The 21,220-nt window shown below is 39.9% G+C and overlaps 1 protein-coding gene across 5 annotated transcripts in view; it reads right to left on the bottom strand.

The window, feature by feature from the left end:
• ADGRB3 (adhesion G protein-coupled receptor B3) overlaps positions 1–21,220 on the bottom strand; it is a 686,517-nt gene that overhangs the window by 9,792 nt on the left and 655,505 nt on the right. For 4 of the 5 annotated variants that reach the window (XM_074368743.1, XM_074368746.1, XM_074368744.1 and 1 more), the window contains 2 exons: positions 18,184–18,827; positions 8,092–8,127 (listed from right to left, as the gene is read on the bottom strand). In XM_074368743.1, the coding sequence (XP_074224844.1) occupies positions 8,092–8,127; positions 18,184–18,827 (680 nt within the window). The remainder of the gene's footprint in view (positions 1–8,091; positions 8,128–18,183; positions 18,828–21,220) is intronic. The other variant, XM_074368745.1, reaches the window with a different exon arrangement.

The raw sequence follows: 21,220 nt of genomic DNA, 5'->3' as shown, positions 1-21,220 counted from the left end.
AGAAGATTATTTCCACCTGTGCTTTTCTCAGCTCTAAGAGTTCACCGTGGACATCTCAGGTGGGGAGGATGAGGACACGGCACCATCACTTACAACAGAAACATGAAACACAGCAAGTGGCTACAGAGTGATTAACTCCCCATCAGTTTCGGGGAGAATACAAGAAACAGATTTGCAGGACTTACAGAGAAACACCAGGCAAACATCACTCGACTAGTGATGGCTGATGGAGATTGATGATTTGCATAAGCAACACAATGGAGGGAGGTTGAGGACCAAGGCGCTGGCAAACATTCTATCCTTGGGGAGGTAACTATTCGCAGGCAGCACCAGGTTCTAAGACACTGACTAAAGTCTGGATTTGTGTTACAAGAAATGCTTTAAAACAAACAATCAAACAAACAAAACTAGAGTCCTCAGGATGTTGCATTCCTTTCCAAAGAGAACTTCTTCTAAGAGAACTTCTGACTTTCTTCTAAGATAGTTGATATTATTGGCATAGCTCCCTGTCCTAAGGTGACTGTGGGATGAATTTGTCTGAGTCTCCACTTCTCATTTATCTCCTGAGAGAATCCTGACTTTGCACTGGGGGAATGTTAATCAAGGTCCTTGCCAACACCTGGCAGGAGGAGAATTTTTCCATATCCTTCCAACAAAGTTCTCTGCCGTCTCTTAGTCAAGTCATTCTCTGTCTCTTGCAACCAAATATCTCTAATGGACAAAGTATGTTTAATGAAGCAAACAAAGGGTCAAAAACATCCCATGGAAATGAGGATACATGAACTGATTGGAGTTTTTAATCAATATTTTGATTGTATGGGCAGCACCTATTCTGAACTGAGTGGACTTTCTTTTGGGGAGTTGGATTGTGAGGACATTCTCAGAAATGTACATGGTGGACAGCAATGTTATAGAACCAAAAGCAGTTTGCAGTGTTCTTCATGAGTTCATGAAAGCTACTGTAAACAAAAAGGCTCAAGGAACCTGAAATGAATATAAAACCAAATGAAAAAATTTAGATGCTGAAATTTGGGGCCCTGCTTACCTAGAAACATTAACCGCAGATATATCCTCATGCCAGATAATCGTCCTAATTTGAAATTGCCACCTTGGCGCAGCCAGAAATCACCATAGCAATGATGGCCTGGAGGTTCTGAGAGAAGCACCACCTTCAGGCTGCCGAGGGGGACAGTGTGCGTGTCTGTCGTGGGCTCAGGTTGACCTCCCATGCATGGTTCCTTCTTGTTCACAGACTCAAGTACATCCTTCAGCCTTTTTAGGGGGGAAGGTTCCATCGACAAGAAAGCAGCATCATAGTGAACACTGGGGGGTTTCTAATCCAGCAACACTCCGGGATGAAAACTCAGCTGTGGTTTTAATCTTCACAAATAATAAGGGCACTTTCCCCTTACCTATTTACTTGTCTAAGTAAGTATTTATTTGAAGCTGCCATGCCTTTGATGGTCTTAATCACCTCCCTAGAAGTCTTCATGCTTATTATTCTTATCGGTCCCTGTGGATGGCCATTTTGGGATTTTTACTGACCTTAGGATTTATCTGTTTTCCTTTTTCTTTCTTTTGTGACGTACACATCCCATGTCTCCAAGAAACTGACTTTTGTGACAAAACTGTAACTCCTGTGGATTTCCTTTTTTAAATAAGCAAATGTATTCTAATTGACTATATTTATATAAAATTCAGGTTCCTTCAGTTATAATGCCTATCAAATACTACAGGCATCTCTTGCAGTAAAGACAAATGTTTGGTGAAACTCCATTCCACTCAGATTATTATCACACAGCCTTTTTTGGAGCTGTGTTTAAGGCCCCATCCTGAGAGGACCAGCAACCTAACTGCACAAAAACAGTCTCCCAAACAGCTTACTTCACAGTGTTGCGGGAAAGTGGGTCCTTGCCTCGTGCAGGAAAGAAGTCAAGAGCGAGGCAGGGTAAAGTGAAAGCAAGCTTACTCAGGGAGATGCACGCTCCATAGACAGAGTGCAGTGTGTCTCACTCAGAAAGGAAAATGGCTTAGGACGTACATGCTCCATAGACAGAGTGCGGGCCATTTCAGGAAGCAAGACAGAGAGCGACCACGAGGTCCAGAGTTGTTAGTTTTTAATGCACTTGGTAATTTCATGTGCTAACAATAAGGAGGGTTATCCTAATTATGTTGGGGAAGGGGTGGGAATTTCCAGGAATTGCTCCTCGCCCCCCACCTACTTTTTGATCTTTTATAGTCAGCCTAGGAAATGCCATGGTGCCTGTGGGTGCGCCATGAGGCTCAAGGTCTACTGGAAGTCCAGTCTTCCGCCATCGTAGTTCTAACCAGTCCGTCCTGTCCTCAAATGCTGTGTCATTCCTTCAGTGGTTGTGCCCTGCCCCCTTCCCTCCTGTCTCAACAGAAATCTTTTCTTTCATTTTATACCTTTGTAACTCAAGGGAGGCAATCTTTGCAGTCTTTTGATTGTTGAAATCAGAGAAAAAAATGGTAAGTTGTCAAGCATGTTCATGAAGTTTCAGACATTTGAGAAAAATTAAGAGGTAAACAAACTTCAAGTCTTAAGCCCTTCCTCCTGTATCACAGGCAGTCTCCTAGATCAACCACTTGGGACATGTCATATCTCATAGCTCTGGGTCTGGATGAACTTGGGTTTAGATCTTAGTTCCATGGCTTTCAAGTTGTGTGGTCTGAGGCACAAAACTCCCTTTAGCCCCAGTTGCAATAGTCAGAAGAAACTTGCAAGGTTGTTTTGAAGATTTAAAAAGGGCCATAAATCACTTGTCACTGGAGCACACAGATAAGAGCCACTTAAGAAACGGTAGCCCTCATTACCTTTCTTAATCCTGACAGTAACCCTGGGAGGTGGTGGTCATTATCTCGCTTGACTGATGAGGAGACTTGGATCTAAAGGCTACCCAGAGCTCCCAGCTCACACGAGTGGTGAGCAGCTGGAATCCAATCCGAATCCTAGTCAGTTCTCTCTGCTCGCTGCTGTCTAAGATGGATCTCACAGGTTCAGGGGGCCATCCTTCATCAGACTGTTCAAGTCGGTGATTATGCCATCTGGTCATTCAGGTGCAAAAGGAGAAGAAACGATCCAGGGTGGGTGAGGGGCCCATGAACGCTGTGGACACTGGTTATTACTGACCACCCTGCCGTGGTCCCACAGCACTGCAACTGTGCTCTGAAGGGCTGGTCTCCGTACCTCATCTATAAGCACCTCTTGAGCAGTGACTATGTATCCCTGATGCCAGCATGGTGTTTGGCCTTCGGCAGGTGTTCAATAAATGTGTACAGAATAAATTAAATGAATGAGATCTTATAGATGCGTTGGCCAGGGGGGTGCCTGCAACATGGAAGCCAACATAAATTTTGCCTCCTCTCCTGTTCAAGAGGGTCCCACTGGAAAGGACTCACGTGCTTGGTCCCAGACAGGAACCCTGCCCCTGTGTTCTGATCCCCTTGTGCCACCTCATACCCGACACCAGTGGCTTCATAAAGGGACTGTAGATGGGTTTGAAGGCTTCCCCCTCCAAATTCATAAGTGTAAATCATAGCATTGCAATCTCTTTGAGTCTGAATTACAGATAAGATAGGCAGTACCATGCATAAACTTTTAGAAAAGGAAAGAAACTGTTAGAAGAAGTTGGAAGAACTCCAGACTGTAAAGTTTAGATTATAGGGCTGGGAGATCATGTGCTGGTAGAAACTAGAAATCGCTTTGCCTGAATTACCTTTTCCAGCCTTTGGAGTTTATATACCTAGACTGTGACCGTCCATATGTACTAATATAAAACCATGGTTATCTTTCTTCTTCACTGCTTTGCATATAAGCCCACCCAGAGTGGGCTGTTGAATACTACTCTGAAGCGATGTCAAAACTCATGTTTGGGGAGTGACACAACATGGCGGGAGTTTAGCTTGACTCTTCAAGCCATACTGTGGGAAGGAAATGACTTCTGTACCTCTCTTTGGCCAGAGTCCCAGTGGATCCATAAGACAGAACCTGCAGCCACTTGAACTGCCTGACATTACAGAGTCTATTTACATTTCAGGTATGTTTCTATTTGAATAAATATGTACCTAGGGCTTAAAAGAAACCAAACAAAGGGTCTAAAAAAAACTGAATGAGGTTTGAGAGAGAGAGAGAGAGAGGGAAAGAGAGAGAGAGTGTGTGTCACTATCACTCTAGAATATACTTGTCTGCAAATAATTTTGCAACAGTTTAAATTTAGCGAGTGAAAAGAGATGGATGTAATGAAACTTGCAGTGCTCAAACTTTTCCTCTCAAAATGCACCTATTGCCTAACACAATACACTTGTTGCCAGGGGTCAGGGACAAAGCAGGAAGGGGCCTTTTATGAACAAGACACTTCTTAGAAATTACATCCTTTCTATTTAAGAAATTAATGTAAATTTTATCATCTACATCATAGCTTAGCTGTGGTCATAGTGATATAAAACTAATATAAAATAATATTTTATCTTACTTGACTATGTTTCCCCAAATTTTCCAATAAAATCAAGTCCCCACAAAGATAGGTCATGGTTACCCTGGATCGGTGCTGTCTTGTGCCCCCTGCCCACCACCACCTCTGCCCAGTTTGAGGAGCATGGGTTTAGTAGGTGTGGGGGGCTCGCTAGAAACTTCAAAGGGACATTCCAAGGTGTGTTTAAGAGGTCGCATGTTTCCCAGGGGAGAATGTGACAAGGTTTATCTCCATGTTTTTGCAAGAGAAGATAAAAAATAAATACCTCTCTTCATATATTTTCCATATGGGAAAGGATGACAGTGTCTATTACAGTTTCAGAATGGAGATTTGTAATTGCATTCCTAAGATTTCCTTAAGCTTCTTCCTCAACCCAAGACAGACCATTTAAAGCACCTGCCACATACTTTTGATTTAACACCATATTAGGAACCTTGATCCCCAAAATACAGTATTAAAATGCAACTCGTCCCAGCTAGGTGGCTCCCTGATGTCCCTAGATCTGTCCATGGTACTAGTGGAAACCCAGGCTCAGACCCGCAGAGCTATCCTCCGGCTCCCCTGCCCTTTGAGTCCATGTTCCACTGAGGATCTTGACCCTGCAGTGCCCCTTCATTATTTTTTGTCCTGCCGCCTCTAGGAAGTGGACCCTCACTTCTTTCCTGGACTAGTCACTACCTAATTTGTATTTCAACTTCCCTGTTCACCAAGCTACAACCTCTCCTTCCTCTTCACTTTTCTAAAGCCCAGATCAGAGCTAAAAGAATTCCTCACCAAAAGTAAACAAAGCAAAATACAATAGAAAAGCCTTAGAAGATTTTATTACCCAATTAGGTGAAAGTTGTTCCCATGGAGTGCAAGCTCTTCACAATGTGGTTCTTAAATTATCTCCTCTGTCCGCTCTTTTCTTCCATAGACCCCATGTTATAGTGAATTTTGACTTTCTTCCTGTTTCTTAGTGACACCACACTCAGCCAATCTCCATGACTTTTCCTTCTCCGGGAATTTCTCTCTCCTTGAGTTATACGTCATGTGGCTATCTTTAAGGTGTTACCTCCATAGTGGTTCATTTTCTATAGTGCTCTCTGCCCCAACTCAGATGGAGTGATGAATAATTTTTTATTAAAGCAAACCAGGGTAAACATTCAGTTTTTCATCACTCACTCAACAAAAACTTATTGGATGCTTACGATACACCAGATCTTGCTTGGATCTGGGAATATAAATCCAATAAGGGGTTTGGTCACAGAACATAGGGACATCACTCAAGCATTTTCTGTATGCCTTCCAGAAAGTAAGAATTCATGTTTCACTATCTGATGACTCATCAGCCCTTTGCTTTCTTTGCTCAACAAAGTCTTGGAGACCCACTACACAAAAGGGACCTCCCCCAGGTGCAGTCCTCACACACAGAGTTTTATGAATATGTGAGTTGAGAGAATACTGTTATCATGTATAAACTCTGGGGAGTGTCTAAGGCCTAAAGCCTGAAGGGAAGACACTTTCAGGAGTCCAGGAGGTACAGCTTGTGTGTCAGTGGAAAAATGCCTAAGTTGGTCATTGTGTGGTTACGCTTGCAAGGTGCAATAGGGGGTTATGAGAAAGCTTGACATAAACATATTTAATGTATCCAGCCTGAATGAAAAGCAGGAGGGGATAACTTGGACTCTGCCTTCATGACTGTCCCATAAAGAACACATAGATTGTATTAAAATTCACAAAATTTAAATCTGGCAAAATTTTCCTGAACACAATCTATGAGATGTCTGCATCTACGTGCAACTATGGTTGCACGTGGGCTAAGGGTCACAGTGACAAACAGTTTATTTTCTTTAAAAAAAAATAAGGCCTCAAAGATTTTTCCCAGAAAATGTGGACACCTACAGCAATCATGCAACAACCACAGTAATTAAAAAGCAGAAGAAAACAGCCAGGGTGCTTGTGCTGTGGCTTCTTTCCACTATCAGCAGATGTCTCGGCAATGCCCTGGCTAAGGGTTGGAATACTGAGCACAGGAGGAAGTATCAGCTTAAGGAATCTGCTACCAGTTGCCATAGAGAATATACGAAAAAAGCACAGCTTTTCTAATGCTCCGAATGACACAGTGTGATTAGAATTCTTTCCAGCACTTGCAATTACGTAACCTGAGCTGGCCGCACTGAGGCTTAATTTTACATCTAGGTTTTTACTATATGTTGTCCCCGATGCCTAGTGGGTGCATTCCCACCGTCTTCCCCTTGTACTAGCATAACGCCTCATTGCTTTCAGGACAGTATACATATAAGGAGGATGATCCTCTCTTTTGGCTACCTGGAGAATCATTAGAAAAAAAAACAAATCCAAAAATATTTGTCCCTTAAAAAGTCACCAAAGAACCTAAAAGTGAAGCTATTTGATGATTTTTCTCTTTGAATTTATAGTCTTGATACTTTAATCCTAAAAACTTGGAATATAATGAAATATTGGTCCTAAGCTAGCTTACTACCATGGAGCCACACTGGTACCAAAATTTGCCACCTAATAATTGAGACCATATTTGTTATCATTATTACTTCGTTTCTGGTACAAATGCTACTGAGATATGACTGAAAAAGACCAATGCTCCTTGGACTCTATTCAAGGTAAAACCGAGGCTTCTTCATCACTGCAGTAAATAAAAACCATTGTCTCATTTTTGACACCTGATTGCATCACTGAGCTACAACCCTCGGCCACATCAATGAAATGACGGAACCACAAGTTTCCATGTCTGGGAGGCTTCTGTAATTTTAGGAATATCAGCTAAGACTATTGAGTTCTACGTAAGTACAAATATATGGGAGAAATTTATAATGTATTATATCCAATTATGTCAGCAGGTTATGAATCACATCCAATTATTGGGATGCATAAGTGCATTTTATGCGATGCCCAAACATCATTCATTTGGTGCTTAGCATAAGCTGCTCAAATGGCATGATTTCAGTCATTTCTAGCATCAATATTACAGCATCGATACAAACTCAATGTAAATTGGAAAATGAACATCTCCATTTTGTTTCTATCTGTGAGAAGACATTTACCAGACACAGGAGCACATCAAACCAACACTTGCAACTGGCAAAAAGGATCTGGAGTGTACCACGTTCCAGGTACAAACAGCGGAATCAGGACACAAGGCAAGACAATCCTGGAGGAAGCCTAGATAACCAGCCAGAGCCTCCCCACAGGCTCTCTTCACATAGTTACTGAGATGAAACAAATATGGAAAAATCAAGGAACGGACATTCATACCTCCCAACAAGCAGAGAGATACATAAATTGACCACGTTCAATTCTCACCACAAACTGCCTGCCTATCTTAGTATTTATGAAATGGATTCTTTACCTGTCTGGAAAATCTCAGACTTAGCACACATTGAAAGCAATGAGAACTTGTTTTTTTTTTTTATATGATGAGTTACACAATATGGATTTTAATTTAAAATGTTTGACTTCTCCTTTAATTAAAAAAGAGTGGAACTCCTACATAGCTGCACAGAGTAATATGTCTCAGTAATTATATACCCATTTTGAATTCAAGAAATAAAAATTATAAAAATAATGATTAGACACTTACCTCAAAGTCAAGGTCTGAGTACCGTGATTTTCTTCTCTGTTAGATATTTTTTTTAAAAAAGAAGAAAAACCAATAGAGTTATATTTAGTCATTCAAATAAAATGAAAATCATTGTTTTCAATAAGATAATCCTGCTTCTGTGTGTTATAAGGATTTCCTTCCCACAAAAACCTGTGAAAATTTTTATGACTTCAAAATATTCCATCTACATTATTCCATTTGTACTTTGGGCTTCCTTTAAAATCGAAGAACATACAGATACAACATATTTCTCATCTTGGCCTCTTAACTCTAACTTTTTTCAACAAGGGTAAATCTTTAAGTGAAAATTTCCACAAAAAGTTCAGCCTTGCAGGCGACTTAAAGTCTACTACAGGATTAAAAGCTGTACAGGGAACTCATCCAGCCACCTCAAGACCTCCCACTCACCACCTTCTAGTCTTCATTTCTACCACATTCTGACACCCTGTCTACATTCCAAAGTTCTATATAAGTGTCATCCACAAATGTCTTGGCATTTGGTAGTCCTTCACGACAGGAAAGTCCTTCTCTGTGCTAGTCCTTAGGAACTGAAGTTGTTCTTCTAATTTGGTAAAACAAATAAAGGTCACACCCCAGCAGGACGTAGATGTGGGTGTAAATATCTCACCATGCTCCTCTGTGCCTCCGACTCTGTTAAACAGATCGTGAATCTAGTTAGAGATCAATATGCACTGATAAAAATCAGGAAACTGGATTAAAATGAAACTGATGTGGTTATAGAACATGAGTGTAAGGAAGGCATTCTTAACATTTGCTTTAAGAAGTCACTGGATTCTTAGAATGATTGGGTACAGAAGGAAATGTCTGATAAATGTTGAAAGCATCCTCCAAATTGTTGGAAAGCAAAAGTTTCCAATACAGGTTTTTTGTTTTTTGAGGACGTGGGAATGAAATGCAGGGAAAATTCATAACTATTGAAAAATATAAGATTCAGGCAGCTGGAAAAAAGTATGTAAACCATTGGACAAACTTCTGTTTTATTTTTTCCTCTCCTATCCCAATTGCTACACTGTAAAGTTTAATAACCTCACAGGGACTCACATCCAAGAGAAGTGAGAGGTTCTTGTAACTGTTGACTATTAGGAGAGAAAGAAGGGAACGAATGTCGTTTATTGGAAATTATGACTAAATTTCTCCAGCTAGAGTTAAAATTGTCACTATAGAACCAGAACCTTCCTATGTAAGCAACTTCCCTTAGGCATGTTTCAGAAAACAGAAGGCGACATAGCAAAAGGTTTTGTTAAAAAAAAAAAAGTTTGAAATTTCTGAAATAATTTGATTTGGGTGGAGCTGCTTAAGACTGAGAACCCAGGCTGAGAAGACAATTGCTTTATTCAATGGAAACTCAGCATGCTGATCTCACTTTTCGACATGTCGCCAGCATTGCCCTGGGCCAGCCCTGGGGACATCCTGGAAGGAGCGCAGTGTGTGGGAAGCCCTTTAACCCCGCCCTGCTCTGCCGTCTCCCTGACTCTGCGGTTACCAGCCTGTGCTGCATAGGAGTCTGGCTCCAGCGTACCGCAACATGTTTTGCTGCAAGATGCGAGACTAAATAGCAGGGGTTCCACTCTGCTCTTGGACGCTTCGCCTTCCCAGGGCTGTGACTCAGCACGACACTTCGTAAATATGCATTAAGCAAATATTCCTTCCTAATAACACAATTCAAGCATGGAAACATTTAGTTTCAAGCAGTTATTAGAGAATGTTCATCATGTGCTCTCTGTTCTATCTGAAAGTTAAATAGTGAAACCTTCTGCAAAGAGTTCAGGTGGCCAGCGAAGAGGCCCTTCCCGCTGCACGCCTTGAGGGCTTCTCTGTTGGAAAGGTCACAACAGCCATAAGTCGCCCTCTTCACTTCTGAATGCAAAACGGTGCTGCCTAAGAACTGGGGATGCTGATGGATACAGATTGATGAAGGCTCTGGATTTCAGGAGCAAGAACAAAAGATGGGAACCCAGAAGAGCACCTGAGGAAGATTCTTATAAGAGCAGACGTCACCTACATGGATGTGAAATAGAGAAAAGAAAATGGATATCTTCCCATAAGTAAGTTTCTCGCTCGTCTGTCTCACGTAGTTAAAATCACGTTCTAACAAAGAGGTACAGCAGATCTAGCCACCTTGAGGGAGGAGACCAAGAAATGAACACACGAAGCAGATTTCAATCAAAACAGCCAGAAGATAGTCGGGGGTGAGTAGGGAAGGTAGGCTGGGGAACACGGCGGTGAAGACTTAAAAATGAGAGTGGGAAAAAACGTGGCAGGCTTTTAGAGTCCAAGAGAGATAAAAACGTGCATAATATTATTCAGTCCCCACAACCCTGACCAAGTATTCTGATCTTTTATAGTTTATAACGTGCTTTCACGTTTGAAGACGCTCACTGCTTTGCGGGATGGTTAGGGTAGTGTTATCCATTACCTCGGTTTTATGAATGAGGAAAACTGAGGATCAGGGGAGTTAAAGCAACTTGCCTACATCACCTGGGCGGTGATCAAGTGAACTGGGATTCACACTCAGGACTTTTGACTCCAAACCCTGTGTTTTCTCCACTGTCTTGCAATAACTGCTCAGTGGTACAAAGGCTGATATTTTAGAGCCAAGATGCTTGTGAAACATTGCTGATAGTTACTAGAACTAAGCAAGAGTAGCACTAGAGGGTCCAGTCATTCCAAGGCTGACAGCAGGGGGCCTGGGGTGCTTTGTAAACATAAAGCAAAGTCAAGCAGATTAACTTTTTCTTGTCAATCATATTTTAAAGGAGAAAAATGTATTAATATGGTAGTTGAGAGAACAATCTGATGGCGATATACAATAATCTGCATTAAATAAAATAACTTAAAAGTCATTTGAATATGGGATATTTTATAAGCAAGGATGCAACAACACAGTAGCAGACTTCCCTACTTCCATGATGTGAATTCCACTGCAAAATCTAGTTTTTCTTAAAGACATGTGAAGGGTCGGGCAATCTGCGATGGGATGAAAGGAACAGAATGCTAACTTCTGTTCGTCACTTCCTCATCTAACACTCACCATCTCTCAGCCTGTTTTGCAGTGTGTTGGAAAGTCTTTCATACCACTGAAGTCTGTGGAAACTGCAACTGACTTACATGTTTATTCATATGTCCCTCTGAGCTCTCTGGAATGTTATTGCAAGGTATAAAAGAGGTTAGAAACAATGGTTACGTGTCTAAACAATTAGAATCAACAAAGAAAAGTGATCAAGATAGTAGTTTTTCTGGTAAGTTGATAATTGAAGAAATGCTACATATAAACTTAAAATGAGCCAGGATGGTGTTGAAATATTTCAGGAAGAGATAAATCCCTCTCTATACGTATATCCCTTAGTTCCCAAATAACTTGATACAAATCACCCCTTTTGTCACAGTAGGTGACATTTCTTCTGTGCTCTCTCCTTTTCTTAATTTCCCACTTTGAACTCACCCCAACTTGTGTTCGTCCTCAGCATCCCATTAAATTCTCCTTGGCAAGATCTTTGATGAGCTCCATCTGGCTGATTCCCAAGGTCAGTTTTCTCTGCTCATCTCATTGGACTCTCAGAAGCTTTTGAAAGTTAATCACGTCCTCATCAAAGCACTCATCTTTCTCAGCCTTTCCTTTTGTTTTCTTCCCCGCCCCGCCCTTGGCGCTCTCTCAACTGCCTGCCTTCTTAACTTTGAGTCCCACAGTTTTCTTTTCTTCTCGTATTTTCTCCTGGATGAAATACTGCGTTCCCATGATTTTCAATACCATCTTTTAAGCTACAAATACCTTTGTCCTTCCCGTGTCCTTCCCATCACAGGAAGTGCCGCACATCAAGTCAGTCAAGCCAGGCACCGAGGAGTCACCCTTCAGCCCTTACTTCTCATCCTGCACATCAAATCCATCAGTGGTGCTACCTGCCCTACCTCCAAAATACACCTTGATCTGCCTACTCTTCTCTGTCTCCACTTCCGCTTCATGGTCAAAGGCATTCTTATCTCCTGTCTGAATGACTTCAGTAGCCTCCTAACAGTCCTTCAGCTTTCTGCTCCATGCCCTCTCCCGCCACCCCTGGATCCTAATCCTTTCTCTTCCAAACCATCAAATTAATGGATGGATGGATGGATGGATGGAGAAAAGATCATGACAGTTGTTTTAACCATCATCATTTACTTCTATTGTCTTACAAGGATCTTTTTCCTCTTCCAATTCCATTTTAAGGAGCATATCTCTTGCTACATACATGGGTTTTCCAATCCTACGAGAATATTCCAAGCTCTTTCCTGCCTCAGGACTGCTTCACTTGCAGTTTCTTTTGGCTGATACATCCAATGACCCTTCGACTCCTCACAGGCCACGTTCCTTCTTAACTTCATTTTTCACCCTGTAGAGCATTTCAGAAGGCTTCCCAGGCCAACGTATCTAAAGAATTCTCTCTCCCTCACATGGTTATTACCCAGCACACTCTTAGATTATTCATTTGTTCATCATTCATCATCTGTCTCTTCCATAGGGTTTAATCACCACAGGGGCAAGATCCACATCAGTCTTTTTTCAAAAAAAAAATTTGGGGGGTGGGGTGGGGATGATTAGGTATTTATTTATTTAATGGAGGTGCTGGGGATTGAACCCAGGACCTTGTGCATGCTGAGCACATACTCTACCACTGAGCCGTACCCTTCCTCCCACCCACCACATCTATCTTGACCACTTTTATATCCCCAGTATCTAGCAGAGGTCCTGGCCCAATAGTGGACATTCACAAAATTACTGATGAAAGACTGAAGGAGCTGCACTATGGAAGCCAAACAAATCCAAAAGAAACATGACTCGATTTCTGTTTTCGTTTTGCTGTTTTGCTGGGGAATACTCCGAGAGAATTTGGATACACAAAGGAAACCATCTTGAATGGTTCAATTGACAGCCAAGAGGATGAAGACAATTTAGAGGCACGCACGCCTATCACTAAGAGAGGGGAGAATCTTTTAGGGTGATTGCAGAGTTAGAAAATGCACCCCAGCAGGAGGCTACTCAGAGGAATGCTTAGCGAGTATATGCATAGAGGCGACTCTCCGTATCGAAGTCTCATAGAATGATGAATAATTTCTCAGAGGGAACACTTTATTTTTTGTGTCCTTGCAAATTAAGCTGGACAAGACACTGGAAGATTCCATGGACTAATAAAATAGCAATGTGACTGCCATTAAAAGTTTCTATTATAGGCTGAGCAATGAACCGACTCCAGGAGAGAACTTTGATCCCAAATCCATTCAAAATATCTGTGTAAATGGAACTTGAAAAAAATTAATTTTGAAAAATGACTTATTTGAGCTACTTTTGCTTGTATGCCCGCAGAGAAGACTGACTTCATCCCCTAATCCACAAGCAAAAACAAAGCAAGGGCAAGCCTTTCTTTACCACAGCTCCCTGAGTTAAAAAAAATTTTTTAAAAGATAATTCTGCACAGTGATCAGCTCTATAATGGTTTCTGTTAGTGATGGAGTCTCCCGGTTCCCAAGTGTGGCCAGAACATTTTGTTTAATATCCTAAATATTGATTTAATATTACATTCAAGTTTCTTCACTGATATTCAAGATATAATGGTAATGAAATAATAATCACCCAATCTTACAACCTGAAGTGCTCCTTGCAATTTTCAAAGGGTTTTCACACACATCATCCCATTTAGTGATCACAACAGCCATAAGGAAGGCACCTGGGATGTGACATTACAGCTAAAAGGTTTTACTTTCCAAAACCATTATGCTGAGAGCTCTATAATTCACGTCCAGAGGAAAACTGGTGTATAAAAAGTTAGCTGATAATGGTGTCCCTTTTTACTCAATTATAAATTGAGGGAGATTTATCTGAGCATGCGTTGGGATGCACTGTTAAATTTATACCTAAATGTTCAGAAAAACTGGAGGAGCAAAACTTGGTTTAAACCAAAATAAACTGTGCAATTTACTATCTAACTCTGATTAGTTATAAGAAAAGCTAAGGCAAGATATGTCAGGAGAATAACAGAAACCACTTCATGTGTTTACATTTGACCAAAGTGCTTCATAGGAATTCAAGTGATGGAGGAGCTGAGAAACCACATAAGACACCACGAGGTAACCCAGGATTCACAGGATAAGGACCTAAGCCCGGGGCTTAGGCACCTGAAGGATGCTGGAAACACTACGTAACTGGAGCCAAAGAGACAAGAGGTGGCGCCAAAAGCAGAAAGAGCAGGAGAAATGCCCGGAGATTCTCTCTTCTCCCCAACCTCCAGTCTCTCAGTGCTTCCCAGGGGCCAATCTTCTCACCCACTCAGGAGCCAATGACACAAGAAGCTTTACCAACCCCAGGAGACACAGGGGAAAGAGTGAAGAATGGATCCTAGACCTTCACACAAGTTGGGAAGACTTTTGAGTAAGGAAATGTGCCGTATTGAGATCTACCAGCTATAAGCCATTGAATAAATACAGGTGTTCCAATGATTCGAAACCAACACTGCCCTATCTTCTTACACTGATATATCCATCAGTTTTCAAAAGAGAAATAGAACCACGATCCAAGAGATTTAAACTGTATCTCATAGTCCTCAACGACTTAGAACGATGATGCCTCTTTTTTTCCCCTACGGGCTCCACAGCACCCAGTAATTTTGTTGCTTTCTGAACGTACCACGCACTAAACACATTTTGCTCATTAACTGACAGTGAATGACTTGAATGCTGATGACAATTTCATTCTTCTTAACCTTGAGCAAAGCAATTAGAGGACACCTAGGACTGGAGCCATGGCGGGACATCCTACCATGTGAGTATGGAAATTCATCCATCATTGTGGAAATCTAGAGTTTTCAGAATTGCTTCACAAGGCCATTCTGGGAAGGGATAGTTTGGAAAATGGAAGATGACATATTGCATGAAAGAAAGGAACAAATTAGTATGAGGGAAGGAGAAAAGCTGGATATGCTTTTATGCAAGAAACTTCATGCATTCGTTAGACTCTCTCAGTAATTGAGGGTTAGCGGAACAAAGTACCCTGGAGGCTCCCCGCGGAGCCTTTCTGCTGGCATTGCCTTCAGGGTTGGGAAGCCTCCCTCTTTCTTTGTTGTCTCCTGCTTATGTGAATAAATACTTCCACCCACTCTTGAGCTTTCTTTTTTTCTCCTTCGACTCTTGTGTTTCCTCGCTCGCAATTTCCTCACCAATACTGCATTCTGTGCTGCAACTGGTAGCTTTCGCCCTTTTCTTTTTCTCCCTCCCACCACTTCCCACTTGGGAAATTGTGAACACCCACTCCTCTGGAAGCAGCTTCCTGAATTTCCTGAATTACTATGAACATCTTTCAATTCTATCCTTGAAAGGATCGTGAGGCATCTGGCTGTCCTCTGCTGTCCCAGCTTCCCAGGAAGGAGGCTTCTGGGGCTGGGACCTCCCGTCTCACTCCGAGCAGAAGACTCAACTGCTCCAGGGCACAGTCTGCTGCCACTTATATATCCTCTTACTTGTGTCTTCATGCTGCCTTCAAAGTCTCCTTAGGAGACACCACCTGGCTGTTGCTGATCCCTACTCTCCATGTGGAAAACTCTAGTCATCCTTCTGCTTCTCCTTTGCTGTCAGATACCATCCTCCCCGCTGGGTGACTGTGGATACAGTGTAGCAGAGTTAACAACTCACTCTGCTCTTAAAGGAAACCGTGCCACCGACTTTATCTTCATTGCCACCGTCCTGTCTCCAAAATCGGCTAGGTGTATACATCCATACTTCATCCATTTCATGTCTTTATACCATACGACCAAGTGTCTGTCCAGGGTCTGATTAACTCAAAAGTTACTCTCAAGGCAATGTTCAGGCACACTGCTGTCTCTTTTAGACAGCACAAATTGATTAGGACAGAAAGATTCTAGCCCTAGGTTTTCTATGCACTCGCTCTGTAATCTTGAATGAATGACTTTGCTTCAAGGATTTTAGCAACTTATCCATTGTACAGAGGTGTTGTGAAGATTAATTAATTCATGTTTTTAAGGTGATTTGAGGATCTGCTAATGAAAGATGCTATATAAATGCTAATTTTTATTATTCATTCCCACATCTATACATTCTCTTTCAACTGTCTCCTAAAATGGTCACCCTAAGCCATTACTAACTATTAAACTCTTTGAAAGAATAAAAATGAAGAACTGAATTTTCATTCTGAATCCTGAATTTTCTTCCTTTTCAAGATGTAAGCCTTGTGATTTCTAAGTCATTTAAATGCAACTCTTTGGGCTGAATCAGACTTATATATGATTCTTACACTTAATAATAAGGATATGGAGATTTGGAAAAATTATGAACTGAAAAAAGCAGAACTTGGAAATACAGTCTATTGTTCAAGCACACACAACCTGTACACCATCAAACTCAGCAAGGTTTTTAGGCTTTTAGATGTAAAATGTTTTTATAACAAGCAAAATGTTTTAAGGCAATTCCATTTTAATCCCTCCAGCACATTTTAAAGAGCCAATCTAGGTAGTAGATTCCATGTGGTCATTATGATTACTTACGATGTCACCTCATTACATGCACTCTCACTGAAAATTCTTTTAAGAAAATTCTTTTAAGAACTCTTTTAAGATTTTGCATAGATGTTATGTAGTTTGTGCTTATATGGTCATTACTGTAGTAGACCTGCTCATCTCTGGTATATGCAACTTAGAAACCAAAACAGCAGCTATTGGACTAATTAGAATGACGGAATGTTTTTGTCCAGAAGGAACTCCAGTCACCTTGGCATGAACTTGGTCTCACTGCCCCTATGCTGTCGGTTCCAAGGAATGATTCTTCTCAGAAACCCTATTTGTTCAAGACTGATCTAGAATTTAGGGATTTATCCTAGAGCCCATCTATGTGCCCATTTTGATCTAGAATTTCCTCTATATGGTTGGGGAAATCCTCAAATCACACTACACATCAAATTACTCTAGCCTTTCAGGATCTCCCTTCATCTTGATCTCATAGAAGCACAGCTTTGTGGGGAGAGGGGAGGAGCAATAGCCTCTGGGCACTTTTGAACACTAGAACATAGGGTTATCAACCTGTTTCTAATGGAAAGAGTAGGCAACCAATTATAGTGTCTTATGAAATAATCTATTATATTAAAACAATTGGCAATACATATAGAAGAATGCCTGTATTGCATTGTAAATGGGATATATGCAATGTATCATCAGTGAGTTTATAGCAAAACTTTCAGGTAAAGAATATAAAAGTCACATGTAAAACAGTAACAGGATGTATGTTGATAGGAAATTAGGCATTATTTGCCTTACTTGATGTAGATCTTACTTGATTAATTGTAATACAGTATGAGTGCTATTGTTACTGTTGACTCCTCATTACCTCACTTTATATGTAGGAAAGAAGTTAAGGAGAGTTCTTCTTTTTACAAAGCCCTGTGGTTGGACCTCAGAGTTCTGACTCTTGACTTGCTCAATTTATATCCCTCCTGAGAGTTCACAATTTAAGACTAAAATTTTTCGTGGTCATAATTCTGTAAGAGCTAAAAGCAAAACACTGACTCTGAAAGATATTGATCTAAGGTACTAACAAAGTTTATAATGAGTGTAATGGTAGACCACGTTGGAACATTCCAATTTTGTTATTTTTAACAGCTGCTCTCACACAGAAACTCCAGACCTTGGTTTCAGTTTGTAGTGCCCTCCAGAAACTACTTTAACCAACAAAGGACCTCTGGTATCTGAGAAACATCAGAAGGATCTTCTGTTTTTTATGAGTGCTCTACTCGGTTCCCATCATGACAGAATTATGACTGACAGGTATCTTTTTAAGTGGAGAGGGTTCCTTTTTAAAAATATGATCTTGAGAAAAGGGATGCTGACATTCTCCTAGGAAAAAAAAAATATGTCCAAAATCTTAATCCCAAGGTGCACCAATTCTTACACAATACTTATCTGCAAAAGCTAATGTGACTCTTTTTCCCTAATCCATACCCCACGAATCAATCTCTCTCTCTCTCTCTCTCTCTCTCTCTCTATCTCTCAATATCAAGCAAAGGTTTGTTTTATCGCTTACTTCTAAAGAACTCATTGATATTGTGGATCCAGTTTCACTTCTCGATAATCCTGCATTATCATCCAACTCAGCGGCCATGAAGTTCTTCACAGCTGTGCGAGGCTCAAAGGGCAAACTCTGCATATGTTCCTGGGGTGCAAGATGTTGCTCTAAGTTCATATTGAACTGGTCCATGACAGGTGGATTCATGTTGAATTCAGGATTCACCTTGTAGTGCAACAGCCTTTCATGGGGCAGGGTTTCCATGCCAAGATTCATTTTGCTTTCTTCTTTCATCGATGGCTGGGTATTTACAGAACTTCTGGGCATCACAATATAGTCACTCTCCATCATTCTCTCTTGAGGATGGACTATGTCCATGTCAGCGCCTCTCAAATTATCATCTGTACATAAGTACACAGTTCTCCGCAGTTCAGTGTTCTCTTTCTTCAAACACTGATTGCCCAGCTCATTCATACCCATGGGCATGTGCAGACCCGTGGGCTGCTGAATAATGACTTTGGAAATGACGTTTCCAGGCAATGTTGAGTAGCTTAGCCCTTCAGGGTTTGTTCCCTTTTCTTCTTCATCATCATTTAGAGAAATCCTGGAGAGGGTGCCTGTTATTGTGGCTGCTCGACAAGGACCGATATCCTTGTGAAGAACTGTGAATTAGAATGTAAAAAGTTCATAAAAGAAAATTAGCATGCACTTATCATGTATTACTGTATTCTGTTGTTTCTTGTTCTACTAAACATTTTCCTTAATAAAATAAAAATTATTTTAAAATTACATATTTTTTTTTTTTGCATTTGGTCCAGATTACTCAATTACTCTTTATTGATTCTGATATGCTCTAAGAGATCTTAGGTAGCCCACAGCGAAAACATATCGGAAAATTGAGTAACGGGCTTTCAAAAACCTCAGTGCCCTCTCCTTAAATAACTTTACCTAACTTTTCAGGGGAAAGGCAGATTACCAGAGAAGTTTTCCCCATTAATCTACTGTAAAAGGCTTTATAAAATTATGGATATATTCATAAGAATCTGACTTTTTCTTAAATGGTTTTCCCCTAAAGTATTCTACAGGTTCTATTCAGTAAATAGAAAAATTATGCATGTTGAAAACCAATGAGCATTTATCTATGAAGTCCATATGGTCAAGGTAGATACAAGGTTCAAATGTAGTTATCAACTTCAGTTCCACATAGAAAAAGCAAGGCATTTTAACAAGATCAATCCATATGCTCCAATGCCCTTGAGGAAGTATAAAAACTGTCAACTGACTTTAAGCAGGAAAAAAAAAGACAAAACCTGCATGAGCCTCTAAAACCTCCATTTCATCTTAAGCCTGGAAATAATGAATGAGAAAAATTAAAAATGCACCATAACTTGTAGTAGGAAAGAGAACCAAATGAAAACATGAACTGAACCAAAGAAAAACCAATCAACATGATCAATATACGACTTCAAAATTCTTTATTAAAATATATTTTACGTTTTTTGCCTCTATGTAAGAAGAAAGTCATAGTTTATCTGTAACAGAGGCAAAATGACTTGAAACATGCTTAGTTGTGAAGAGCTGTCAGTTTTGAGAGAATGAAATTCTGAAGAGGTATTCTTGGTAATGCTGGTGTTGAAAGAATACATATCAACGCCGCATACAAGCTGGTTCAACACGTGCACCCAATGCTGTCATATCAACAGGCAGGGTCATTGTCACTGAACATTCCATTAGGCGAGAGATAACGATAAAGTACTTGGTTTATTGTCTCCGCATGGAACGTTTCAACCATATTCAATTTTACCCATTATTATTCAGTTTTCAAATAGGATCCTAATTATTATGCATTAAAGTAGAGGCTGAAAAATAGAAGATTATGAACGTCTTTCCCTATTACAGAGAGAAGCCTTCACATTATTTCAAGACATGTATCATTCATATAATATCCTGTATCTTTAGAGATACTGTATTTCATTATTGTGTTAGGCCTCTTTCTTCTTAGATGTTAAAGATGTTAAATCTACATCACATATTTTTTTTATTAATCCACAATTTGATGTGACTTTAAAAATATATTTAAATATTATATAAAAAAGTAGAATAATTCAGTTTAAAAAGGTTATTTCCAGACTTTTTAAAATAATATAAGTAGTAAATTGTGGTTGCCAGGAACAATTTACAATTTAATCTCTGAAACTATTCAGGGATAAAATTTTTTAAAATAATAGATTTTGTAACATTTCAAATAAAATACCTTAAAATATCTCCAAATTCAGGGAAAAACATACTTAATCCTTAACTGTATGTAAAAATTAATTCAAAATTTATTGCAATACAATTTAAAGGTGATTTATAGGAACCTATTATATTTAGAACATATAGACAATTTCATACTTTCATGACTATATTGTAAACTAAAAAGTAAATCTTGGTACCGAATATTGATTTCATTATCTGCATTTGTATAAAGTACATTTAGTTTGTATAAATGTAATATGATTTGCAGTTATAGTCAGCATATTTTTCTTAAATGATACAGCCATCTTTACTGAAAATTTATATATCTTAAATATTTGGGGAAATATAATTCTTATGAAGTAGTGTCTACTCTATATGAGAAATGTGTCTGGTTCTTAGATTTGCTTAAAATGGATATCCAAATTCTAAGTAGACAACATAAACAAATCGACACCACCTACACATACAAACACCATGTTGAAATGATGGGACTTTTGAGAGAAATTAATCAAGTTGTGAAAGGCAAAATGCAAAGAAACACAAAACAAAAAGCACCTGAATATTTTGCAGACTCAGATATATGTTCTACCCCTTGGAGAGTGAATTTCAACCAAACTTAGAGAAAGATTATTTAGAGACCATAAATTGAGAATTTAACACTAAATATACCTCAACATAGAAGGAAATGCCTAGAAAAATATAGAATCAAGTTCTTGAGAAGCTCAGCTAAAAAGGGCACAGATAGAAAATGAAAACCTTAAGAGAATTTTTTTCTAACAAAATAATGATACTGGCCCATATTAAAAATACTAAATCA

The sequence above is a fragment of the Camelus bactrianus genome, chromosome 8, assembly GCF_048773025.1.
Source record: "Camelus bactrianus isolate YW-2024 breed Bactrian camel chromosome 8, ASM4877302v1, whole genome shotgun sequence".
Lineage (NCBI taxonomy): Eukaryota > Metazoa > Chordata > Mammalia > Artiodactyla > Camelidae > Camelus > Camelus bactrianus.
Note: the sequence above shows the minus strand (reverse complement) of the source record. Positions and strands in the feature narration are given on the sequence as shown.